The sequence below is a fragment of the Phyllobates terribilis genome, unplaced genomic scaffold, assembly GCF_046119375.1.
Source record: "Phyllobates terribilis strain yellow unplaced genomic scaffold, ASM4611937v1 Scaffold_1255__1_contigs__length_343279, whole genome shotgun sequence".
NCBI lineage: Eukaryota > Metazoa > Chordata > Amphibia > Anura > Dendrobatidae > Phyllobates > Phyllobates terribilis.
The window spans coordinates 26,300-53,626 of record NW_027364015.1 but is presented as its reverse complement, the minus strand read 5'-3'; the positions used below and the strand labels follow the sequence as shown (position 1 = coordinate 53,626).

Here is a 27,327-nt window from a genome sequence, read left to right as displayed (position 1 = left end):
GCATACCGTGTGTGCGTGCATATGTCTGCGTACCGTGTGTGTGCATATGTCTGCGTACTGTGTGTGCGTGCATATGTCTGCGTACCGTGTGTGTGCGCGCATATGTCTGCGTACCGTGTGTGTGCGTGCATATGTCTCCGTACCGTGTGTGCGTGCATATGTCTGCGTACCGTGTGTGCGTGCATATGTCTCCGTACCGTGTGTGCGTGCATATGTCTGCGTACCGTGTGTGCGTGCATATGTCTGCGTACCGTGTGTGCGTGCATGTCTGCGTACCGTGTGTGCGTGCATATGTCTCCGTACCGTGTGTGCGTGCATATGTCTGCGTACCGTGTGTGCGTGCATATGTCTGTGTACCGTGTGTGCGTGCATATGTCTGCATACCGTGTGTGCGTGCATACGTCTGCGTACTGTGTGTGCGTGCATATGTCTGCGTACCGTGTGTGTGCGCGCATATGTCTGCGTACCGTGCGTGTGCGTGCATATGTCTCCGTACCGTGTGTGCGTGCATATGTCTGCGTACCGTGTGTGCGTGCATATGTCTCCGTACCGTGTGTGCGTGCATATGTCTGCGTACCGTGTGTGCGTGCATATGTCTGCGTACTGTGTGTGCGTGCATGTCTGCGTACCGTGTGTGCGTGCATATGTCTCCGTACCGTGTGTGCGTGCATATGTCTCCGTACCGTGTGTGCGTGCATATGTCTCCGTACCGTGTGTGCGTGCATATGTCTGCGTACCGTGTGTGCGTGCATATGTCTGCGTACTGTGTGTGCGTGCATGTCTGCGTACCGTGTGTGCGTGCATATGTCTCCGTACCGTGTGTGCGTGCATATGTCTGCATACCGTGTGTGCGTGCATATGTCTGCGTACCGTGTGTGTGCGTGCATATGTCTGCGTACCGTGTGTGTGCGCGCATATGTCTGCGTACCGTGTGTGTGCGTGCATATGTCTGCGTACCGTGTGTGCGTGCATGTCTGCGTACCGTGTGTGCGTGCATATGTCTCCGTACCGTGTGTGCGTGCATATGTCTGCGTACCGTGTGTGCGTGCATATGTCTGTGTACCGTGTGTGCGTGCATATGTCTGCATACCGTGTGTGCGTGCATATGTCTGCGTACCGTGTGTGTGCGTGCATATGTCTGCATACCGTGTGTGTGCGCGCATATGTCTGCGTACCGTGTGTGTGCGCATGTCTGCATATGTGAAGGATGAGGTGGCAGGCTGGGCCCTGTGTACTATATATATATTTCTCCCCCATATCTCTGCATCATGAATCGTGTATGTGTTAAAAGGGCCCACTGAGACTCTTTCGCCCGGGGCCCAGAAAAACCTGGAGCCGGCCCTGCATATACCTAATGTTATGTGTCATAAAGTTCATGTATCTAATCCTATCTTGTGAGATGCAGTCTGCAGAGCCATGTATCTAATCGTATCATCTGTGATATAACATTGTGGTCAAAAACTAAAGGTCTCTGGACTGTGATCCTAAACTTCATCCTCCTTTATCCTTTTGCAAACACTCAGAAGGAAGGGGGGGGTGTCAGACACATGGAGCAGATCCCCCATATTTACTGCAGTCATAATGCCAGTTAACACTACATTAGTTTTTTTTGGCAAATATCAGCAACTCTATCCCTACTACTTAATGGTTGGGAATATCAGAACTTTATTTTAGTTATTTTATACTATTAAAACACAAATTAAATATTAAAAAAAAAAAGTTAAAAAAACTTTAATACTTTACATTTTTCCGTGCATTGCATTGTAAAATCTGTCTGCAGTCCCAGCTCTTGAAAGCTGGTACCTGCATGCAAACCTTCATGTGACATAACAATACCACACTGGCCAGGACCTACCTGCTGTGCCATCATGCATGTGACGCTAAAACATAGGGCCACATTTTTATGTTGGTTGTTGAAACATTTCTTCACTGTGCGAAGCTGCATGTAGCCACCAATGGGTAAGTGTAGCATTATACTATGGCCATTTAAACCCCCTTCCCCGTGTAATGCATGTGCCAGCTCGGGCAAGGTGGTTCTTTTGCTCAGACACAAAGGGGGTCCCTATTCTGCTAGCTATTGCAATTAATTTAGCTTATATAGTGACATTACGTATCTGGGGTACATTACAGTAAGTTATCCATGCCCCACTATTTAACAAAGTGCCAGAGCGGGCAAGATGTCACCACATTTTTTGCACAAATACACCCTGCTTCAAATTTATTTTTAATTTTTGGCACCAGAGAAACGGCATTGAAGGAACGATGAATTGCCCCCATAATTTTCTAGATGTTGGCATTAAAAGATAAAGCATTCATTACTATACCTGCATATCAATTTCTTCAAATAGCACATGAGGAAGACGACTTGCAATAGCACGTACAAAACTCCGTCTGCGGGTAAACCGTTCCCATACTGGCACTAGCTGGGAAAAAGAGAATAGAATTTTTCTTTTTAAAGGGCAAAAACAAACAATATTGAGATCATCAGTAGTCACTAAGATCAGAAATACAACCATGGCGGCTGACAATTATCAGTGCAGGGATTGTCCTATAAAAGGAAATTTCACGCCTATACAGTGGTGGCCAAAAGTATTGGCACCCCTGCAATTCTGTCAGATAATACTCAGTTTCTTCCTGAAAATGATTGCAATCACAAATTCTTTGGTATTATTCTCTTCATTTAATTTGTCTTCAATGAAAAAACACAAAAAGAATTGTCCTAAAGCCAAATTGGATATAATTCCACACCAAATCTAAAAAAGGGGGTGGACAAAAGTATTGGCACTGTTTGAAAAATCATGTGATGCTTCTCTAATTCGTGTAATTAACAGCACCTGTAACTTACCTGTGGCACCTAACAGGTGTTGGCAATAACTAAATCACACTTGCAGCCAGTTAACATGGATTAAAGTTGACTCAACCTCTGTCCTGTGTCCTTGTGTGTACCACATTGAGCATGGAGAAAAGAAAGAAGACCAAAGAACTGTCTGAGGACTTGAGAAACCAAATTGTGAGGAAGCATGAGCAATCTCAAGGCTACAAGTCCATCTCCAAAGACCTGAATGTTCCTGTGTCTTCCGTGCGCAGTGTCATCAAGAAGTTTAAAGCCCATGGCACTGTGGCTAACCTCCCTAGGTGTGGACGGAATAGAAAGATTGACGAGAGATTTCAACGCAAGATTGTGCGGATGGTGGATAAAGAACCTCGACTAACATCCAAACAAGTTCAAGCTGCCCTGCAGTCTGAGGGTACAACAGTGTCAACCCGTACTATCCGTCGGCGTCTGAATGAAAACGGACTGTACTCAGGAAGACCCCACTTCTTACCCCGAGACATAAAAAGCCAGGCTGGAGTTTGCCAAAACTTACCTGAGAAAGCCTAAAACGTTTTGGAAGAATGTTTTCTGGTCAGATGAGACAAAATTAGAGGTTTTTGGGAAAAAGCATCAACATAGAGTGTACAGGGAAAAAAAAGAGACATTCAAAGAAAAGAACACGGTCCCTACAGTCAAACATGGCGGAGGTTCCCTGATGTTTTGGGTTGCTTTGCTGCTTCTGGCACTGGACTGCTTGACCGTCTGCATGGCATTATTAAGTCTGAAGACTACCAACAAATTTTGCAGCATAATGTAGGGCCCAGTGTGAGAAAGCTGGGTCTCCCTCAGAGGTCATGGGTCTTCCAGCAGGACAATGACCCAAAACACACTTCCAAAAGCACTATAAAATGGTTTGAGGGAAAGCATTGGAGACTTCTAAGGTGGCCAGCAATGAGTCCAGACCTGAATCCCATAGAACACCTGTCTAGAGATCTCAAAATGGCAGTTTGGAGAAGGCACCCTTCAAATATCAGGGACCTGGAGCAGTTTGCCAAAGAAGAATGGTCTACAATTCCAGCAGAGCATTGTAAGAAACTCATTGATGGTTACCGGAAGCGGCAGTTATTTTGGCTAAAGGTTGTGCAACCAAGTATTAGGCTGAGGGTGCCAATACTTTTGTCTGGCCCATTTTTGGAGTTTTGTATGAAATGATCAATGATTTCATTTTTGCTTCATTCTCTTTTGTGTTTTTTCCTTGCAAGCAAATTAAATGAAGATAATAATACCAAAGAATTTGTGATTGCAATCATTTCAGGAAGAAACTGAGTATTATCTGACAGAATTGCACTGGTGCCAATACTTTTGGCCACCACTGTACAAGAATTCCCACTCCAGAAATTGTAGTTGTTTTTTTTTTATTATTTCACCCTTTTTTTAGTTATCAGTAATGTGCATCTTAAATACTTATTGATTGCTGTCTTCTGCCGTTTCCAGCGCTGCTCCAGTTCTCCCCTGTATCATGTGACTACAGTTCTCCCTTACTGGCTCACACCGCAGACCTTTAGTTCCTTTCTTAATGTAAGTCTATGAGAGCTTCACGCCGAACCTCAAACTTATATTGAGAAAGTGAGAGACAAAGAAACGCTGTGGTGATCCGGCTAGTGATATCTCCGTTCACATGAGACAGGAGAGTATCTGAGCGGTGCTGGAAACGGTAGAAGATGACAACCGGTAGGTAAATTAATGCGCACACTTTACTTATAACTAACAAGGGTGAAATATATGAAAAATAGAAAGCTGGAAATTAACTTTAAGAATGTCTGATTATTGGGGACCTACTGATCTTCAGAACAGGGGTCCAGTGACCCCTTCTCCTTCCATGGTGAGGAGGTTGAATAGAGTGGTGACTATGGAGATATTGCCCTGTACTCAGTCTCAAACACTGAAGGAAGTGGCTCTAATATGCTGGACAGTCTGAATGCATATGCCATCACTCATTAGTCCCTGTCTGAATGAGGCTCACAATCCAATTTCCCTGTCTCATACACACACTAGGGTGAATTCCATAGGATGACACTGTATCAGAATGGTTGTGGAGTGTGGGAGAAGAGCAGAGGAAGCTACAGACAGTCAGATATTTCCTGGGCAGCAGAGGACAATCAGGTGAACATCACACAAGTCACCAGCGCAGAGTCCTTCTTACGGATTGGCTCTTCACTTTGGCACATACAGGGTGCTCCCTGTCGCCTATAACATCTATATGCCAGAAAAGCCACATGGTTGGGGGTTGTCTTCATGAGACCCTCGCCACCCCATGATGTACACTTAGTGATGGCTGACAGGCCTTTACCTAAGTTTAGTTATACACTTCCTAGAAAGCAAGCAGCAGCACGGGTCTATGCGTGTCTCTGGTTCTTTCTCAGATCTTCCCTTTCCATAGACTTTAAAAGACAGCTGTAATCAGATCCCTCAGTGAGCTATCAGTCTGTCTTGTTTTCACTGAGACAGATTTAAAGGGTTTATCCAGGACTAAATTATTTTGTTGCTATCAGCAGGTAGTTGCTAACTATCTGCTTGTTGTATCCGGCGCCGGCTCAAAGCAGTCACCGACCGCTCCTGTCGGCGATTCAGCTGCTCCAGGTCAACACAGCACCTCTTTTTCCGGGCTGCTATGTTGACTGTTGACGTCATGCTGATTGACAGCTGGATTCCCGCAGTTAGGCAGTGAGGAGCCGGCTGTCAGCACAGTGTGAGTAGTCAACAGAGCAGAGCGGAAGAGAAGCAGCTGCCGCAGAATTGGTCTGTGACCCCTTAGTAACTACCTGCCTGCTTGCTGTAAAAAAAATAATATAGTCCTGGATAATGCCTTTAACAGTATGATAACTTTAGGAGGAAGGGGGAGGAGATGAAGTGGCTCATAAGTGGAGAAAGAAGCACTTTTCTCTCAAATACATTACAAAGTTTCTTACACAGCTTATTGCCAGGGCAGTGGACCTGGTAAAGGGTTTTTGCTGTATTTTACATACAGTACAGACCAAAAGTGTGGACACACCTTCTCATTAAAATATTTTTCTGTATTTTCTTGACTATGAAAATTGTACATTCACACTGAAGGCATCAAAACTATGAATTAACACAAGTGGATTTATATACTTAACAAAAAAGTGTGAAACAACAGAAAATATCTTATATTCTAGTTTCTTCAAAGTAGCCACCTTTTTCCTTTGATGATTGCTTTGCACATGTGGCGCCCCTGAGGGTTTGGTCGCCACAGAGGTGCTGCATCTCACCCAGAGGTGTGGTGTCTCACTCTCAGGTAAGGAAGGAGTACAGCTCGGGACCCTAACACCTGCATCCAACACTACACTACTCCAGTACAGAGGGCAGGGCGAGATTGCTCCTAAGGGAGAGTGACTCGCCCCCTGGGCCGTGGGGCACTCGGATCCGGGCAACAGGGGAACGATGGGGGTAGTAGTGGCTACCCGGTTCCGTGGCTCAGGGTGGTCAGGCCAGTGATAGTCTGCTATGCACTATTGATAATGTCCGACTACGCCACCCGTGGATTGCCGTTATTAGGAACCGCCGCTGCATGCAGACCGCTGGGGCTGATGAGGTGTGCAGCTGGGGTAGTGTGACTCCCCACGGGAAGAGTGCGGCCCCAGGCAGTATAATGGATGGTGGGAGTGATGGTGGTGAGAGTCCCAGTACCGGTAGTGCTGGAGGCGCGAAGGAGCACACAGACAACAGGTTGCAGTCCAGGGTCTTTACTAGAACAGGTAAACTGACCCATAAACAGTCCCGGCTAGGAGGGGACCTGGATGTCTGAGAGCAATTGGGAAATTGGCCCTGGTCAGGGTGAGGGTGTAGGCCTACCGTGCTTTCTGCGCTCCTTCTGGCTATCTCCTCCTTATAGGGTAACAGCCCACGTTTCCGAGCTTTCCGTGTATTCTCGCCTGTATGGCCTGCGACGTGGGTTCCTTTCTGCTCCCGGCCTGGTACGGCTTTTCTGGTCCCTTCTGTTGTGGCAGGGCCTTCAGGCTTCTTAGGCCAAGGAACATACAGTCCCCTGCGGACTGGTTATCTGCTGGAGAATGTGGAATCCTCACAGCCTCAGACACCAAAGTCTGGTAAATTGAGTTCTTTATCTGCCAAGACAGGCTCACTTCGCCTCTTGTCTCTGGCTTGTGGCTCTCCTACCGCCACACTTCCTCTTAGGGTGCAATACAACTGTCCCTCTCTGCTCTGGGACGCTTCACCGTCCTGAGACAGGTCGTCCAGTTCTCCCTAACCCTGCCCCCAGTTCCAGCTTTTATAGGGGCAGCCGGCTCCCCCTACTGGCCTGAGACAGGAGGTATTGCATGCTAATGTTCCACTGACTAGAGAACCTCCCCCTTGCTCTCAGACACAGCTTTATTAGATTTTGTGGCATCCAGGCCAGGGTGACACATTCCCCCCTAGTAAAATTTAGTACTCCGGGACTAAACAATAAACAAAGATAATATACATGACTATAAAACATTAATAGACAAACGACGCACAGATTGAGTTCTTAAGGTCACAGTGTGGTCTGTGACCGGGTGTCCATATCACCAGCACAACGGGGAGCCTTAACCAGATGGGGGGGTCTGTCCTACCCCAAATCCTTTACAGTCTTAGTTCATTCCTGGGTTAGGCTCCGAACGCAGTCCATACATGGTCCCGGTTATAAAAAAGTCCATAACCTTTGAGTCCGTACGGTAACTGCAAGAAACTGAAATACACTATTAACAATCATGCAGGTAACTTGGCAAACATTTCAACATTTGGCAGCAAGGTTATTTACAGTTTTCTCCAGCGAGCGGGTATCTGCCCCTTTGTGCTCCTGGTTGACCTCCTTAACCCACTGTCTGGTGGTGGACTGACCTGACTTTCCCCACTAGCGTTAGGGGTACAGCTACCAGCTGGGTGTACAGGTAGGGCAGGCAGCTGTCTGCGGGCCCTTTGGCTTACCGCAGGCATGGCAGGCTCAATGTCAGCAGAGGGTTGACTCTCCTGGGCTGCTAGTACAGGCTCTTCTGCCTCTGGAACCGCTTGCTCCTCTTCACCTTCCGGCTCTGGTGTTGGTTGTTGCTGTGCCGGTTGCAGGAAATGCAGGACGGGTACCACTATGGCATCATTTATGCGAGTCCAGGACTGAGGGAACTCTCCGAGAACGGTGCTGATCATTTCTTCCTTGTCCTCTGCGGGTTCAAGGTCACTCTGATCCTCTTCTGCACTACGGAGTTGCTCGGGGCATCTTTTGAGGTGGTCTCTGGAGACGGTGCTAGTGGTTTCACCTCCGTCCTTGGTGATCACGCACACCTTCGGGTTGTCGTGATCAGACTGCAGTACGGTGTAGGGTTCCCTTTCCCACTGGTCGTCCAACTTATGTAGCCTTCTCTTCCGCTTCAGGACCTGCTCACCAGGTTCTAGGGGACCAGCAGGGGCGTGTTGGTTGAAGAGTCTTTCTTGCCGTTCTCTCACCTGGGCCAGGCTCCTCTCCACACTCTCCTGTACCTTCTTGTACTGCAGTTGCCTTTCCGTATCCCAGTCCGCATCCGGGGAGGTGTCCTCAGGCGTCAGGACTCCCATCTCCAGGTCTACGGGCAGCTTACCTGGTCTGGCTCGCATCAGGTAAGCCGGGGTGCAGTTGGTAGCATTCACCGGGATATGATTGTATAAGTCTATCAGGTCCGGCAGTTTTTCTGGCCACAGGCTGCGTTCCTCCAGGGGCAACGTCTTCAGGAGATCAATGACTATATTGTTCATTTTCTCACACATCCCGTTGGTTTGTGGGTGGTAAGGCGTTGTACGAATCTTCTTACAGCCATAGAGGTTGCAGAACTCCTGGAAGATTTCAGCTTCGAACGCTGGACCCTGGTCTGTCAGGACCTGTTCCGGATACCCGTGTGGACGGCAGAAGTATTGCTGGAAGGCTCTGGCCGCCATTTGGGCTGTCAAGTCTTTCACCGGGACTACCACTAGAAAACGGGAATAGTGGTCCACGATTGTCAGGGCATAGATGTATCCTGACCGGCTTGGAGCCAATTTGACGTGGTCCAGAGCTACCAGCTCAAGAGGCTGCGTGGTGATGATGGGCCTCAAGGGTGTCTTCTGGCTGGCACGGTCCTTCCTCCTTAGGTGACAAGGGCCACAGTCTCTGCACCACTTCTCTACAGCCCCTCTCATGCCGACCCAAAAGAACCATCCTCTTAGCAGGAACTCCAGTTTCTTCCAACCGAAGTGCCCCGCTCTGTCATGGTAAGCCCCCAGGACCATAGCTGCAACCCGCCTTGGGACCACGACTTGCCAGGTCAGCTAGTGCGTCCGGTGGTTGACAATCCTTCTGCACAGCTTGCCTTCATAGAGGAACAGCTTGCTCTTCTCTTTCCATAGCTGCTTGGCTTCCTCTGGAGCATCCGGATCTATGCGGGCATCTTCCTGGGTCAGCAGATCTTTCACCAGGCGGATGGCAGGGTCACTATCTTGGGTCTCGGCCCAGATGTGGTGAGGTAGGGGATTGATCATCATGGTTGTTAGATCCTCCTCCTTCACGCGGTGGGAGTATTGAGCGGCTCCATACCGGTGAAACGCGGGGAGTTCTACCTCCTCCAGCTCTTCTGGGTCTTCGTCACCTTCAGGTAAGTGAGGCATTCTCGATAGGGCATCAGCGTTGGCATTGGTTTTGCCTGCCCGATACTTGATCACGAAGTCGTAATTGGAGAGACGGGCCATCCACCGCTGTTCTAGGGCACCCAGTCTTGCATTGTCCAGGTGTGTTAACGGGTTGTTGTCCGTGTACACGGTGAACTTTGCAGAGGCCAGGTAATGCTTGAAGCGTTCCGTCACGGCCCACACCACGGGCAAGAATTCTAGCTTGAAGGAGCTGTAATTCTCCGGGTTCCTCTCGGTGGGCCTCAGCTTCCGGCTGGCGTACGCGATCACCCTTTCTCTGCCCTGTTGGTTTTGGGACAGTACGGCTCCCAGTCCCACATTACTGGCGTCTGTGTGGAGAATGAAAGGCTGGCCATAATCAGGGTAAGCCAGGATCTCATCCCCTGTGAGGGCAATCTTTAGCTGGAGGAAGGACTCCTCTTCTGGTTTATCCCACTTGAAGGGTGGCTTTTGACTTCTGGACTTAGACTGTCCAATCAGGAGGTCCTGCATAGGAGCTGCCATCTTAGTGAACCCGGGGATGAACCTTCGGTAGTAGCCTACCAACCCGAGAAACTGTCTCACCTCTTTGATATTCGAGGGGCTTGGCCAGCTCTTGATTGCCGTGACCTTGTCAGGGTCGGGGGCTACTCCTTCCGCACTTACCACGTGCCCTAGGTACTGGACCTTCGGTTTCAACAGGTGACACTTCGATGGTTTCACCTTCAGGCCATAGCCTGCCAGGGCTTCGAACACCTCGGCCAGGTGCTTTAGATGGCCCTCGTAGGTCTTCGAATAGACGATCACGTCGTCCAGGTAAAGGAGGACCGTCTTGAAGTTTCGGTGCCCTAGACAGCATTCCATCAGCCGCTGGAAGGTCCCTGGTGCGTTGCAGAGCCCGAAAGGCATACAGTTGAATTCGCTCAGTCCCATCGGGGTGGTGAAGGCGGTCTTCTCCTTGTCAGCCTCTGCCACAGGAACCTGCCAGTACCCGCTAGTAAGGTCCAAAGTAGAAAAGAAGTTAGCTGATTTTAGTGCGGCTAAAGACTCCTCTATTCTAGGCAGCGGGTATGTGTCTTTATGGGTGATACGGTTGATTTGTCTATAGTCTACGCACATTCTCATGGTGCCGTCTTTCTTTTTCACTAGAACCAAGGGGGCTGCCCAGGGGCTACAGCTATCTCTAATGACCCCAGTTTCTTTCATTTCTCTTAGCATACCCTTGGCATTCTGATAATGTGCAGAGGGTACAGGCCTGTGTCTCTCTTTTATTGGTGGGTGGCTCCCTGTGGGGATGTGGTGTTCTATCCCTTTTACTCTGCCGAAATCTAGCAGGTGCTTACTAAAGACTCTCTCGTACTCCTGTATCACCCGGTAGACTCCTTGTTTTTGGTGCAGGGGAGTGGAGTCAGCATCCACATGGAGTTTCTGGCACCAGTCCTCCTTTTGTTTCTGGGAGCCATTACCCTCCGCCTGTGGAGATGGAGGCAAGGGTTCCACGGCCCTGATAGCTTTGTGTTCCACAACAAACAGTTTGGCGAGTGTAGCGTACCTGGGTAAGTGTACTTCCCTCTCCCCAATGTTGAGGATGCGGACGGGCACCCTCCCATGACGGACATCAACCACCCCCCGGGCTGTCAAAATGGTGGGCCTGCTGTCCGAGTACACGGGTTCTACCATGGCTTGGTAGTCTCTACCTCTCAACCCGATTGCAGTCCGACACCAGATCATCATTTCACTTTTGGGAGGCATGGAAATTGGGAATGGGTCACTCATTCTTACGCTACCGATCTCACCACCAGATAGTTCTACCTGCTGCCGTCTCATCAGGGCTTTTATCTCCTTGTTGAGGACTCTCTGTTGGCTGGAACTAGCATTCACCGCCACCTGTTGTAGAATTACAATTACCTCTGAAAGACAATTTTCAATCACGTTAGTACCCACAGTTATTTTAGGGTGACTTTCACGACGGTCAATGTCCACAATAATCACTCCCTGTGCTGGTAGTTCAACTTTACCAATTTTAATGGTCATCTCCTTGAACCCCATCTGCGGCACGGGTAAGCCATTACTGGCGATGATGCTCAAGTTACTGTCTGGATACCGTGTGATATCAGCATCAGTCCAATACTGCTTAAAAAGTACATAAGGGATAGTGGTTACTTGCGACCCAGTATCCAGCAAGGCGCTCATAGGGATACCGTCCAGCACCACGGGTAAAACCGGGCGCCCCCCAAAGTACTTATCACGCCAATTATAAGGGCCTGGTGATCTTATGCCTGGGGGTCGGCCCTCTGCCCCAGGTTGGACCCGTTTAAATTACAGTACCTGGAAATGTGTCCGGGCTGGTTGCATCGACGGCAAATGGGCTGTCCATCCTCCGCGTAGCGGTCTGTGGGCCTCCCTCGGAACGACGGGATCCTCCTCTGTCGACACCACGGGACATCCTCCGGACTTGAAGCCAACTCAATGGGTCTTGACGGGTCCACTTGTAATGCCTGGACGGTCCTGGTCAATGCAGCAACGCTCCTGGTCAGCTCCTGGACTTGGTGGTGTAGATCCTTCGACGGGGCTTGGCTCAGGGCCTGTGCTTCAGCCCCCACGGAGTCCACAGAGGACGGCGCCGCCTCCTGGTGGTAGGTGAGAGCAGGGCGCCGGGGGTTTATAGCGCCACTGGTTGCAGGTTCACGGAGCACCCTTATGGCCCTGTCCTTAAATTGGGCAAAGGTCAGATCAGGGTTCTGAAAGAACATGAGGCGCAGTTGGGCCCTGTGGGCGCTAGACAGCAGACCTTCTATGAATTGTTCTGTTAGTAGCTTATCCGTTTCCTGCACACTGCCAGGGTCAGTTTGTTGGATAGCCCTCAAGGCTTCCTGCAGATTTAGGGCATAGTCTCTGATGCTGTCCTGTGCCCGCTGCTTACATCCATAGAACCTCATTTTAATTTCAGCAGAGGTACGTGTGTCAAAGGTACCCCGCAGCCGGGCCAGAATACCCTTCACGGTCCTTTTCTCCTCAGTGGGTCATGATTTTACCTCCCTTTGGGCTGCGCCATTTAACTGCCCTGTTAGTATGCTGACCTTCTGTTCCTCTGTCAGGGGGCAAACTTGGAACAAACTGTACAGCCTTTCCTTAAAGTCAGTTAGGGCATGGGGCTCCCCTGAATACTTAGGCAGCCAGGCCGCTCCAGGAATGTAGGGCAGGGAAAATGGCATCACCGCTGCTGCAGCTGCACTGGTGGTAGTGGGCGCCTCCGTGTCCGACATCTTCCTCCCCCCTAGTCAAGCGTGGCCTACCTTCCGACGATCCTCTTCTGTAGGCCGCGGCTCCGCTGGTGCTGCTCCGGACGAGGACTTTGCGTCGCGTCCTGGTGACGTCAGCGTCGCTCTCTCTCCCTTCCAGGACCTTGCGCAGCGTCAGTGCGTGGGGCGGAGCTTCAGGTCTCGCGCGGTTTGGACGTCCACGCCCCTCTTCTTCCCGCGCGGCGTCCTGAAGATGGCGTCCGATGGCGGGAAAACGGCTGAAGATGGCGGGAACCGATGGAAGATGCCGGGAGACGGTGTGGAAATGGTGGGAAACGGTTCCGGATGGCGGGAAACTTCACTCAGGTAAGTGCAAAGTCTTTTCTAGGCACGCAATACCCGTTTGTGGTGGGTTGGTTGCAATCCTGCCGACTACGCCAAAGCTGACTCGCCCCCTGGGCCGTGGGGCACTCGGATCCGGGCAACAGGGGAACGATGGGGGTAGTAGTGGCTACCCGGTTCCGTGGCTCAGGGTGGTCAGGCCAGTGATAGTCTGCTATGCACTATTGATAATGTCCGACTACGCCACCTGTGGATTGCCGTTATTAGGAACCGCCGCTGCATGCAGACCGCTGGGGCTGATGAGGTGTGCAGCTGGGGTAGTGTGACTCCCCACGGGAAGAGTGCGGCCCCAGGCAGTATAATGGATGGTGGGAGTGATGGTGGTGAGAGTCCCAGTACCGGTAGTGCTGGAGGTGCGAAGGAGCACACAGACAACAGGTTGCAGTCCAGGGTCTTTACTAGAACAGGTAAACTGACCCATAAACAGTCCCGGCTAGGAGGGGACCTGGATGTCTGAGAGCAATTGGGAAATTGGCCCTGGTCAGGGTGAGGGTGTAGGCCTACCGTGCTTTCTGTGCTCCTTCTGGCTATCTCCTCCTTATAGGGTAACAGCCCACGTTTCCGAGCTTTCCGTGTATTCTCGCCTGTATCGCCTGCGACGTGGGTTCCTTTCTGTTCCCGGCCTGGTACGGCTTTTCTGGTCCCTTCTGTTGTGGCAGGGCATTCAGGCGTCTTAGGCCAAGGAACCTACAGTCCCCTGCGGACTGGTTATCTGCTGGAGAATGTGGAATCCTCACAGCCTCAGACACCAAAGTCTGGTAAATTGAGTTCTTTATCTGCCAAGACAGGCTCACTTCGCCTCTTGTCTCTGGCTTGTGGCTCTCCTACCGCCACACTTCCTCTTAGGGTGCAATACAACTGTCCCTCTCTGCTCTGGGATGCTTCTCAGTCCTGAGACAGGTCGTCCAGTTCTCCCTAACCCTGCCCCCAGTTCCAGCTTTTATAGGGGCAGCCGGCTCCCCCTACTGGCCTGAGACAGGAGGTATTGCATGCTAATGTTCCCTTGACTAGAGAACCTCCCCCTTGCTCTAAAGACACAGCTTTATTAGATTTTGTGGCATCCAGGCCAGGGTGACACAAGAGCACAGTCCCTGGTTCCTGGCTGGAGTGGGGGGGGACCACAGTAAGGGGGAACCATGTAGTGGGTGTGGGTGGAGGAAGCAGTTCAGGGGAGCACTGGAGAGATGATATAAGTACAGGAGCCATCTTGTGAAGCGAGGTTCAGTCAGAGGAGGAGAAGTGGAAGGAGCAGAGGCTCTGTAGGAGCTCTGCTCAGAAGGAGGGCCTGGGGAGAGGCCCAGGACTGAAAGGAAAGGAGAGGAGAGAGGTGCAGGAGAGAGGCTCCAGGAATAAGGAAAAGACCCCAGGGGTACGGCAGTGCTGGAGACCACCCGTACGCCCGAATCTATCAGGCGGTGGAGGGGTCAGGCCATACAAAGGGAACCGATCCCTCAACTAGCGGAGGACTCTATGCCTAACTAGAACCCGGAGGCTACAGTATTTTATGTCCTGTAGCCACAAGTCCATACCAGTCTCACCGAGAAGGTAGCCATATATGGAGAGGCTACCTCCGGGTGTGGCCGACAGCAAGCAGCCATGGGACCGCCCCAGAAAGGGGAGAGGAGAGAAGAAAACTGGGAGACAGGGTGTGGTCTTGACCAGTCTAGACAGACCGCACCTGGCAGGCAACATGAAGGGAAGTGCACCAGGAGTCCCTGCCAGCGGCCTGCTACGACCTGAGGCACCCCTCACCCTGGAGGAGGTAGTTTGCCGGGAGGATTCGGAGTTCCTCTATGCCGGGATGGAGGACCTGACCGGGAGAATGGAGAGGGCCCAGCAAGATGCCATCGCCAGCTGGAAAAAGGAGATAGTAGAGAGGATGGCGAACCGGCAGCAGCCAGCGCTGCAAAGCACAGGCAGCGCCCCAGCCTTGGCGGATCCGGACCAGCACCAGGAGGCAGAGTGCAGCGCAAGAGCGGCCGCGGGAGCAGGTAAGAGGAGCCTCCCTGTCCCGGGCGCTAGAGGCGCTGACCTGCTCCTGGCCCTCTGGTGGAACCGTCGACCCCGGGCGCTACTGACGCAGACCCGCTCCTGACACCCCAGCAAGGCCCTCCGCCCCCGGGCGCGGAAGACGCGGACCCGTTCCGGGCCCTCCTTCCAGGTCATCTGTCCCCGGGCGCGCACGCCCTAGACGTCCTCTGGGGCTCGGGACCGTCACCTCTGGGCACCAGCAACACCGGCCCGCTCCTGGGCCCCTTACGGGAACCGCTTACCCAGACACCCGAGTGGGTGTACGGACGCCGACCCTGGGATTGGACCGCAGAGGTGGAAGACCAGCGGCTCCCACTATTACCAGCTCCCCCACCCCCCGCCGTCTCCCGAAGTGAGGAGGATCAATTTGACTGGGATAACCCTGGGGAAGACCTCATGGGGTTTCCCCGAGAAACAAAAGCAGAGGCTGCCCGCAGAAGAGAGGACTGCAAGAGGGAAGTGGAGCAGCTCGAGAAGGAGTGCCACATCCGGCGGGTGCGTTAGGAGAGACTGGAGGCCCGGAACATGGAGGAGAAGGCCAGGGCCCGCAAGGACAGGAAGTCAGCATAAGGTCCCCGTGCCGAAGGGACCGTAGTGAAGTTCAACCAGCATGGAGGATGGGGTTTCATCCGGGATCCACAGGCCAAGACGGACCTTTTCGTGAATCAGAGGGACGTGGAGTCCCACCTTAAAGAAGGACATCCGGATCGGAACTTGTACCCGGATGATTACGTCACCTACACCAGGCATAGATGTGAGAGGAACTGGTATGCCCTGAATGTCTACAGGGTGGGGAAAGTGAGCAGTTCCTCATCCTACAGCGCTGATGACCTGGCTGGGCCAGCCTATAGTGGACAAGAGCTTCCCAGGAGGGAACACCACTACTGAGCACAGTAGCTGGAACTTGAACAGTATATAGTTACCCGTAGGGGTATGGCAGAGACACTGCAAGTTTGAGATGTGAGTGTGTTTATCCAGTTACCTGGAAAGGGTACAAAAACTGTCAGGTTATGGACGGTGAATAACCGAAGAACTTTCCAGTGTAAATAGTTGCACTTATTAAAGTGCCCCCTATTGGTTTTATGTAAAAAGACCATCGAACAAAAACCCGTTTGGCGTGGCCGAAGACGTGGTCCAACACCTGGATCATCTATGCCCTGCAGCCACGCCCAGGGCCTACGTTGAGGGTTTTCGGGCGGGTCCCTCATGTTCACTGAATAGCACCTTACTAAAGAAAATGGACACCCGGTTACAGATCGTGCTGTAACTTGTTGAAGAATGTTATTAAAAGTGTTTTATAATGTTTTGACAACCAGTAACGTTCAAGAAATGTGCCTCCCATAAAGGGAAGAAATGTTATATTCATAATCTTCTATGTGAATGTGACTCGCCCCCAGGGCCGTGGGGTACTCGGCAGCCGGGCCTTATGGCTGCTCTTGGGGGATATCACGGTGGCTGGCCCGGTCCGTGGCCCAGGGCGGTCACTCAAAAGGGGGATATTTATAGGGGATATGTCGTGCCGCCACCTGTGGTGTCTGGTGAGGATCACCAGCGCTGCGACAGTCCTCTGAGGCAGGTGTTAGGGCAGCTTGAGATGGAACGGCTCCCCACAGGTGGAGCAGGCCTCAGGGTAGTGTAGAATAAATGCAGGTGCGCTGGGCGTTGTAGTGCAGGGAGGGAAACGGCGCTGGTGAAAGGAAGGGACGGAGGCAATTCGGTGCAGTCATCCAAGATTTACTCACAGTTCTTAGACAGTCCACAGGTGAACTGTACTGGTGCAAGCCTCCCGCGTCGCTCTGCGTTCACCGGGCAGGGGTTCAGTCCTTCCTCAGGCAGCTTGGGTGTACCTGGCAGAACCCCACTTTCTTATGTACCTTTCTAGACTGACTTCGCGTTGGGTCTTTCTCCCTCCTGCCATGCGCTTGCCACTGTGAATCCTGTTCGGGTGCTGCGAGGTCCCCCCTGTCCGTCGGAGTTGCACAGACCTGCTTGACCTTACTTTGGATTGAAGTGAGGGTTTGGCTTGTGGCTATAGAAGCCAGAAGCCTCCGGTTTTTCCAGCCGAGGCTTGAAGCTGCACGACTGGGCCAGGGGCCGGTCCCCTTCTTGCGACCTAGATCCTCCTGACGCTTGGCAGGTTCGGGGTGTACGGGTGCCGCCTGCATTCGCCGTACCCCCTAGGATCCCTTCTATAGAACGGAGCTTACTCCCTGCTCCCCTCCTGGGCCTCAGTCCTAGGCCCTTTGTGGTGGAGCAGAGCTCCTAAAGAGACTCTGCTCCCGGACTGTTCCTACTCAACCACACACTGTTCTTCAACTCCCCAATGCTAAAATGTCTACCTTTTATATATCTACTGTATAAGTGCTCCCATGAACTACCTCCTCCACCCACACCCACTACTGGTTCGCCCTAACTTTGGGTTCCCCCCACCCCAGCCAGGGTCAGGGCTCAGCAGAAAACTACATTGCGTCTTGCCCCTCCTGCTGGCCTGGGGTAGTGTAGTGTTGGATGTAGGTGTTGGGGTTCCGTGCAATACTCCCTCCTTACCTGATAGAAAGGGAGACACCACACCTCTGGGTGAGGTGCAGTACCTCTGTGGCGACCGAACCCTCAGGGGCGCCACAAATGCATTCCAAAATTTTGCATGTCTTTAAAAATACCCTGTTTTTTACTCTGTTCCAGCCCGCGGACGTGCTGTGTTTTACCAGGGGGGTATGTGGCGCCCCTGAGGGTTCGGTCGCCACAGAGGTGCTGCATCTCACCCAGAGGTGTGGTGTCTCACTCTCAGGTAAGGAAGAAGTACGGCTCGGGACCCTAACACCTGCATCCAACATTACACTACTCCAGTACAGAGGGCAGGGCGAGATTGCTCCTACTGGAGAGCACAGTCCCTGGTCCCAGGCTGGAGTGGGGGGGGGGACCACAGTAAGGGGGAACCATGTAGTGGGTGTGGGTGGAGGAAGCAGTTCAGGGGAGCACTGGAGAGATGATATAAGAACAGGAGCCATCTTGTGAAGTGAGGTTCAGTCAGAGGAGGAGAAGTTGAAGGAGCAGAGGCTCTGTAGGAGCTCTGCTCAGGAGGAGGGCCTGGTGAGAGGCCCAGGACTGAAAGGAAAGGAGAGAGGAGCAGGAGAAAGGCTCCAGGAATAAGGAAAGGACGCCAGGGGTACGGGCAGTGCTGGAGGCCACCCGTACGCCCGAATCTATCAGGCGGTGGAGGGGTCAGGCCGTACAAAGGGAACCGATCCCTCAACTAGCAGAGGACTCTATGCCTAACTAGAAACTGGAGGCTACAGTATTTTATGTCCTGTAGCCACAAGTCCACACCAGTCTCACCGAGAAGGTAGCCATATAGGACCCAGGGAATGGAACAGATGTCACCCGCCAAGGCCCGCTGGTTCCGGATTGGGGGCACTAGGTGTGAGGTGCAGGGAGAAGGCCAGAGAGAGAGAGAACACACAGAAGGGGGTTCTGTTAAGTACTCTGAAGTTACCTGGGGGTGGTCTGAACCCCTCCCTGAGTAAGCGCAGCACGTCGAGGGAAGTTACACTGGTACCTGTAACCTGAACTGCAACAACCGAGAGTAAAGACCCTGAGGACTGCACTACACTACCTCTGTGTTTATTACTGCACCATCAACCCCTGCACTACAATGCCCAGCATCACCTACAACAACATCTACACTGCCCTGGAGCTAAGCTCTACCTGTGGAGAGCCACACCATCCCTGCTTCAGTAACATCAGCTCTAGAGGACCTGCTGCACAGCGGTGGCTCCCTTTAGCTGCGTACCACAGGTGGCGTCACAAACTTTATAGAGTCACTATAAATCCCCTATCAATAACCCCTTTTATTGACCGCCCCGGGTCACGGACCGGGTCACCGCCACTGTGACATCCCCCAGCATCTACCGGCCCGGCACTGGGTGCCCCACGGCCCAGGGAGCGCGTCACACACTCTTGGCATTCTCTTGATGAGCTTCAAGAGGTAGTCACCAGAAATGATTTTCACTTCACAGGTGTGCCCTGTCAGGTTTAATAACTGGGATTTCTTGCCTTATAAATGGGGTTGGGACCATCAGTTGTGTTGTGCAGAAGTCTGGTGGATACACAGCTGATAGTCCTACTGAATAGACTGTTAGCTGCTTTTTTCTTGCCATAATACAAATTCTAAGTAAAGAAAAACCAGTGGCCATCATTAGTTTAAGAAATGAAGGTCAGTCAGTGTGAAAAATTGGGAAAACATTGAAAGTGTCCCCAAGTGCAGTTGCAAAAACTATCAAGCGCTACAAAGAAACTGGCTCACACGATGACCGCCCCAGGAAAGGAAGACCAAGAGTCACCTCTGCTTCTGAGGATAAGTTTATCCGAGTCACCAGCCTCAGAAATCGCAGGTTAACAGCAGCTCAGATTAGAGACTAGGTCAATGCCACACATAGTTCTAGCAGCAGACACATCTCTTCAACAACTGTTAAGAGTAGACTTTGTGCATCAGGCCTTCATCGGAATATAGCTGCTAGGAAACCACTGCTAAGGACAGGCAACAAGCAGAAGAGACTTGTTTGGGCTAAAGAACACAAGCAATGGACATTAGACCAGTGGAAATCTGTGCTTTGGTCTGATGAGTCCAAATTTGAGATCTTTGGTACCAACCACTGTGTCTTTGTGCGACGCAGAAAAGGTGAATGGTTGTACTCTACATGCCTGGTTCCCACCGTGAAGCATGGAGGAGGAGGTGTGATGGTGTGGGGATGTTTTGCTTTTGACACTGTTGGGAATTTATTCAAAATTGAAGGCATACTGAACCAGCATGGCTACCACAGCATCTTGCAGCGGCATGCTATTCAATCCGGTTTGCGTTTAGTTGGACCATCATTTATTTTTCAACAGGACAATGACCCCAAACACACCTCCAGGCTGTGTAAGGGCTATTTGACCAAGAGGGAGAGTGATGGGGTGCTACGCCAGATGACCTGGCCTCCACAGTCACCAGACCTGAACCCAATCGAGATGGTTTGGGGTGAGCTGGACCACAGAATGAAGGCAAAAGGGCTAACAAGTTCTAAGCATCTCTGGGAACTCTTTCAAGATTGTTGGAAGATCATTTCCGGTGACTACCTCTTGAAGCTCATCAAGAGAATGCCAAGAGTGTACAAAGCAGTCATCAAAGCAAAAGATGGCTACTTTAAAGAACCTAGAATATAAGACATATTTTCAGTTGTTTCACACTTTTTTGTTAAGTATATAATTCCACATGTGTTAATTCATAGTTTTGATGCCTTCAGTGTAAATGTACAATTTTCATAGTCAAGAAAATACAGAAAAATCTTTAAATGAGAAGGTGTGTCCAAACTTTTGGTCTGTACTGTATGTCCTGAGTATACTCAGCTATGAATCCCCCATGCCCCCCTGTCCTGCTGGAGAGGTCACTTCTCCTTTTCTGCCATTGGTGCGTGGTCGCTACGGGTAGCGATATGAAGGAACATGGGGGTGTCAGTGAGCAATCACTGGTACCATATATAAAGTACAACATAAGGCTGGAGCCCCTATACATGTGCGCCAGTCCCAGGCCCGATCACCACTCACCTGCTCAGTGGGCACTCCCAGGTATTCCGACAGCTGGTGGATCAGCTCCAGCTGCAGAGGTGATGGCGGACACAGGATTCCTTCCTCCTGGAAAACAACAATGAAAGCTCACTGACCTGGCTGCAGCAATCTATGCCTGCTGGTGCTCTCTGGTATCAGTCACTTTACGTTCAAGCTATTGTTCTCTGTGATCAGCCACTTTAGGCCGGAAACAGGCCCCGGTATGTACGGAGCACAGGACGTCACTCACCGTGTCCGCCCGGGGGTAGTGTCAGCTCTTGGTGTCTCCGCGCAGCTCCGGGACAGGACGAGGAGAACGGACGAGACTCATTCAAACCCAGCGCTGTGAGATTACGTCCAGCTGTGTGAAGACATGTGACAGATTCCAGAGCCAATCAGCTGCAGGTGTCGCTGTGGGCGGGGTTAGGTAACGGTCGCCGTGTGCTTGAGGCTGGAGAGGTTGTTGTGTGACCCCGGTGTACGTGCTGCGTCCAGGAGAGCTGAGTGGCCGGTGAGGTGTAAGTGGCCGTGTATACATGGGGGGTGGCCGGGTGCTGGAGGGCTCACCGCCGCGGTCTCTATGAGCTCCAGCCTCTGGCTCCATGGAAGTGTTCCTGCGTCACAGGGCCAGCATACTTTGCATCCTGTGTGCTCCTATGATGGCTCCTGACTGTGGAGCCGGACTCTGCAGCCTTTCTCACCTGTGATGGAAAAAGGGCAAAACTTTAATTTCTACACCAGCCAAAAGTCTACCACCTGGCCCCTCATGTATGTCTCCCATAGTCATGTGACGCGGGTAGTGGGTCAGCGCTGTGCACATACATATAAAAGTCAGAGCGCTGCGCCAGTCACAGCGATGCGTCAGTCAGAGCGCTGCGTCAGTCAGAGCGCTGCGTCAGTCAGGGGGCTGCGTCAGTCAGAGCGCTGCACCAGTCAGAGCGCTGCATCAGTCAGAGCGCTGCGCCAGTCACAGCGATGCGTCAGTCAGAGCGCTGCGTCAGTCAGAGCGCTGCGTCAGTCAGGGGGCTGCATCAGTCAGAGCGCTGCATTAGTCACGGGGCTGCGTCAGTCAGAGCGCTGCGTCAGTCAGAGCACTGCGCCAGTCAGAGCGCTGCGTCAGTCAGGGGGCTGCGTCAGTCAGAGCGCTGCGTCAGTCACAGCGATACGTGAGTCAGAGCGTTGCCCCAGTCAGAGCACTGCGTCAGTCAGAGCGCTGCACCAGTCAGAGCGCTGCGTCAGTCAGAGCGCTGCGTCATTCAGAGCGCTGCATCAGTCAGAGCGCTGCGTCAGTCAGAGCGCTGCATCAGTCAGGGGGCTGTGTCAGTCAGAGCGCTGTGTCAGTCAGGGGGCTGCATCAGTCAGAGTGCTGCATCAGTCAGGGGGCTGCGCCAGTCAGAGCGCTGTGTCAGTCAGAGTGCTGCGTCAGTCAGGGGGCTGCGTCAGTCACAGCGATACGTCAGTCAGAGCGTTGCCCCAGTCAGAGCACTGCGTCAGTCAGAGCGCTGCGCCAGTCAGAGCGCTGCGTCAGTCAGAGCGCTGCATCAGTCAGAGCGCTGCGTCAGTCAGAGCGCTGCATCAGTCAGAGCGCTGCATCAGTCAGGGGGCTGTGTCAGTCAGGAGGCTGCGTCAGTCAGGGGGCTGCGTCAGTCACAGCGATGCGTCAGTCAGAGCGCTGCATCAGTCAGAGCGCTGCGTCAGTCAGAGCGCTGCATCAGTCAGAGCGCTGCATCAGTCAGGGGGCTGTGTCAGTCAGGGGGCTGTGTCAGTCAGGGGGCTGCATCAGTCAGGGGGCTGGGTCAGTCAGAGCGCTGTGTAAGTCAGAGCGCTGCATCAGTCAGGGGGCTGCGTCAGTCACAGCGATGTGTCAGTCAGAGCGCTGCATCAGTCAGAGCGCTGCGTCAGTCAGAGCGCTGCATCAGTCAGAGCGCTGCATCAGTCAGGGGGCTGTGTCAGTCAGGGGGCTGCATCAGTCAGGGGGCTGCATCAGTCAGAGCGCTGTGTAAGTCAGAGCGCTGCATCAGTCAGGGGGCTGCATCAGTCAGAGCGCTGCGCCAGTCAGAGCGCTGCGTCAGTCAGAGATTTAACCTGGGGCAGGTGTGGACATTACAGGAGACTTGCAAAATACACACACACACACACACACACACACACACACACACACAGCCCCTCTGCAAAATATATACACACACACTGCTCCTGTGTAAAATACATACACACACAGGGCCGGCTCCAGGTTTTTGAGTCTCAGTGGGCCCCTTTAATACATACAATGATTCATGATGCACAGATACCGCAGAGAAATATAGGTTTACATTCTGGTTTATATTCTGCAGAGGGGCTGTGTCTGTGTCTGTGTGTGTGTCTGTGTGTGTGTGTGTGTACACTACCGTTCAAAAGTTTGCGGTCACCCAGACAATTTTGTGTTTTCCATGAAAAATCATACTTTTATTTATCAAATGAGTTGCCAAATGAATAGAAAATATAGTCCAGACATTGACAAGGTTAGAAATAATGATTTTTATTTGAAAGAATAATTTTCTCCTTCAAACTTTGCTTTTGTCAAAGAATGCTCCCTTTTGCCGCAATTACAGCATTGCAGACCTTTGGCATTCTAGCTGTTAATTTGCTGAGGTAATCTTGAGAAATTTCCCCCCATGCTTCCTGAAGCCCCTCCCACAAGTTGGATTGGCTTGATGGGCACTTTTTGCGTACCATACGGTCAAGCTGCTCCCACAACAGATAAATGGGTTTGAGATCTGGTGACTGCGCTGGCCACTCCATTACAGATAGAATACCAGCTGCCTGCTTCTTCCCTAAATAGTTCATGCATAATTTGCAGGTGTGCTTTGGGTCATTGTCCTGTTGTAGGATGAAATTGGCTCCAATCAAGCGCTGTCCACAGGGTATGGCATGGCGTTGCAAAATGGAGTGATAACCTTCCTTACTCAAAATCCCATTTACCTTGTCCAAATCTCCCACTTTACCAGCACCAAAGCAACTCCAGACCATCAGATTACCTCCACCATGCTTGACAGATGGCGTCAGGCACTCTTCCAGCATCTTTTCAGTTGTTCTGCATCTCACAAATGTTCTTCTGTGTGATCCAAACACCTCAAACTTTGATTCGTCTGTCCATAAAACTTTTTTACAATCTTCTTCTGTCCAATGTCTGTGTTCTTTTGCCCATATTAATCTTTTCCTTTTATTAGCCAGTCTCAAATATGGATTTTTCTTTGCCACTTTGCCCTGAAGGCCAGCATCCCGGAGTCTCCTCTTCGCTGTAGACGTTGACACTGGCGTTTTGCGTGTACTATTTAATGAAGCTGCCATTTGAGGAGCTTTGAGGCGTCAATTTCTCAAACTAGAGACTCTAATGTACTTGTCTTGTTGCTCAGTTGTGCAGCGGGGCCTCCCACTTCTCTTTCTACTCTGGTTAGAGCCTGTTTGTTCTCTCCTCTGAAGGGAGTAGTACACACCATTGTAGGAAATCTTCAGTTTCTTGGCAATTTCTCACATGGAATAGCCTTCATTTCTAAGAACAAGAATAGACTGTCGAGTTTCACATGAAAGTTCTCTTTTTCTGGCCATTTTGAGAGTTTCATAGAACAAACAAATGTAATGCTCCAGATTCTCAACTAGCTCAATGGAAGGTCAACTTTATAGCTTCTCAAATCAGCCAAACCATTTTCAGCTGGGCTAACATACTTGTGCAAGGGTTTTCTAGGGTTTTCTAAACATCCATTAGCCTTCTTACACAGTTAGCAAACACAATGTACCATTAAAACACTGGAGTGGTGGTTGTTAGAAATGGGCCTCTATTCACCTATGTAGATATTGCAATAAAAACAAGACTTTTGCAGCTAGAATAGTCATTTACCACATTAACAATGTAAAATAGCACAATTCATGGAAAAAGTAGTATGTACACCACAATTCTAATGTATATTTTAAATCACCATTACATATAATGTTATACTCAATACTACCATATTATGGACAATATAGGCTCCATCGTCAAATAGACATAGAGAGCACAGGGAAAAAAGACAAAGTTATAACAAATTTATTACAGATAATCAATTAGGCACACAACAGGGGTAAGTGCAGATAATATGTGAAGCTAAAAAATGACCCTCCCCACATAGCGACCCCCAAAATAGATCCAACATTACACATAATAAAATCATTGATTTTAAATATATATAGAAACAGAGGAACCATCACCATGGAGTAATAACAGCAGATAGCATCTCCATATACAGTACAGACCAAAAGTTTGGACACACCTTCTCATTTAAAGATTTTTCTGTATTTTCATGACTATGAAAATTGTACATTCACACTGAAGGCATCAAAACTATGAGTTAACACATGTGGAATTATATACTTAACAAAAAAGTGTGAAACAACTGAAAATATGTCTTATATTCTAGGTTCTTCAAAGCAGCCACCTTTTGCTTTGATGACTGCTTTGCACACTCTTGGCATTCTCTTGATGAGCTTCAAGAGGTAGTCACCGGAAATGGTTTTCACTTCACAGGCGTGCCCTGTCAGGTTTAATAAGTGGGATTTCTTGCCTTATAAATGGGGTTGGGACCATCAGTTGTGTTGTGCAGAAGTTAGGTGGATACACAGCTGATAGTCCTACTGAATAGACTGTCAGAATTTGTATTATGGCAAGAAAAAAGCAGCTAAGTAAAGAAAAACAAGTGGCCATCATTACTTTAAGAAATGAAGGTCAGTCAGCGTGAAAAATTGGGCAAACTTTGAAAGTGTCCCCAAGTGCAGTTGCAAAAACCATCAAGCGCTACAAAGAAACTGGCTCACATGAGGACCGCCCCAGGAAAGGAAGACGAAGAGTCACCTAAAACATATAATAAATTGGGTACAGTAGTTCAATGTAGTTTGTGGGGAATATTTTTCATAAGAATTTGGGAAAGTTATGAAATGTCCTATAAATGTCTGTCCTATTCCTGATCAAAGGGTCTAGACTTTTAGCTGAGATGAATCTGTGCTACAGTAAATTTATCACTTAAACATGAGCCATGTATAAGGGAGTGAGTCGGAGTCGTGGAGTTGGAGGTTTGGCTTACCGACTCCACAGCCCTGTGCATGATTGCTGCAAAGTATGTTTTCCTCTTGACCCTCTCTTGTTTCCGAGAAAATATAATTTTAAATGACGTCCAGGAACCATAAGGAGAGAGATGTGATTAGTCTGATGTGATAAGGGACTCCCTCAGTCATCTGGAGTGGGGCGGAAAGAAGCCAGCTGAGTACATCATCAAATTAGCTGGGTCTCTCCCAATAGTCTCCGCCTGGTTTTTCAAACCTACCTGTCTGCAATCGCACAGACAGGCTCTGATTCATCCTGCCCGTGGTTCGAGCAGCATGAATCGAATGACAGGCCCCCTTTACTATTGAAAAGCCTGCTCAGGATTCATTTGTGGTAACAAAGAATTGGCCATTCATTAGTTACATAAAATAGAACATAATTGGGGGAACACTATAACTTTCACCCTTGAAGCCAATTTTCTATATAACGGTATTACATCTTTTACAGGCAATTCACTAATTGTGTGAAAATCCTAATCACTGTAAAAGACCGAGGAGTGAGCTAGGTATGATGGTGAGCCTGGAGAACATTAAGAACAGGTAAACTCATTGCGTGTAATGCTGGGGCTGAGCTTGTGTACAGCTGTCGTGAAGTATTAGCTGGTAGTAGTGGTGTCCGTACAAAGTGAGTGTACATCCAGCAGAAATGCTGTCACTGTAATGCCCTGGATGTCTGGGCACATGGGCCTGTGTTTTTGGGTAGTCCTCACTGCATTGTATGCCTTGGCATATGTATCCTTGTTTGGACAACTCTCTCTGTAGCCAGTCTTTTGATGATCTTCATATTTTTCATACAAATTGTCATGAATTAAATGTAGTCCACCATTAGCTCTAGTGTGTGCACTAGACAAGCGGGTGTTGTGTATCTAGAACAATTTTCCATTTTGTAATATTTAAAGGGGTCTTCCATTTTCAGGAAAGTTGTCCTTACACGCAATTTATTGTAATAAAAACGAACTGTATTATGCATCCTCGAAGGATCCAGTGCTGAGTGCTGCTTCTCCGGGTGTCTGTCATTGTCTGCAGTGCCGTCATCACGTCGGCAGTGCTGAAGCCAATCAGTGACCTCAGCGGCTTTGTCCTTGTAGACAGCATGAGCCGCTGACCTCACTGATTTCCTGCAGCATTGTCGTCGTGATATCAGTGCTCCAAATAATAAAATAAGAGCCACGGTTCGACTCAGCAGTAAGTAAAGCACAGTTTCTTTGTTTCACAACAAATTGCACCTTGGGACACAACTTTCCTGAAAAAAACAGCCAGACAAATAATAATAAACTCTTTAATGTTTATTAAAGGGGTTGTCTCAAATTTGCAAGTTAATATTGCAAAGTGCTTGTAAAATCAGGGCAACTTTGCAATTTACTTATTTATTGTTATTGTCCACTTCTGCAGTGGCCGATTTCCTAGGCTGCACTGATGGCGGCTTTTCCAATGCGGAAAGTGTGTTTTTTGGGTGAGCTGCTCAGTCAT

At 50.3% G+C, this 27,327-nt stretch overlaps 2 protein-coding genes across 4 annotated transcripts in view; one reads left to right on the top strand and one right to left on the bottom strand.

Moving 5' to 3' along the window:
• Positions 1 to 21,076, bottom strand: part of LOC141243605 (mitochondrial fission regulator 2-like) — a 61,976-nt gene extending 40,900 nt beyond the window's left edge. Inside the window, exons 1-3 of the mRNA XM_073668939.1 lie at positions 21,068 to 21,076; positions 20,746 to 20,832; positions 2,325 to 2,423 (exon numbers count right to left, since the gene is read on the bottom strand). Coding sequence (XP_073525040.1) covers positions 2,325 to 2,423; positions 20,746 to 20,832; positions 21,068 to 21,076 — 195 coding nt within the window. The remainder of the gene's footprint in view (positions 1 to 2,324; positions 2,424 to 20,745; positions 20,833 to 21,067) is intronic.
• Positions 21,077 to 21,148: 72 nt separating this feature from the next.
• LOC141243604 (armadillo repeat-containing protein 1-like) overlaps positions 21,149 to 27,327 on the top strand; it is a 31,468-nt gene continuing 25,289 nt past the window's right edge. For all 3 annotated transcript variants that reach the window (XR_012307664.1, XM_073668936.1, XM_073668937.1), the window contains exons 1-2: positions 21,149 to 21,263; positions 26,306 to 26,397. Coding sequence is in view for 2 of the 3 variants with exons in the window: in XM_073668936.1 (XP_073525037.1) it covers positions 26,366 to 26,397 (32 nt within the window). In the remaining variant the exon portion in view is untranslated. The remainder of the gene's footprint in view (positions 21,264 to 26,305; positions 26,398 to 27,327) is intronic.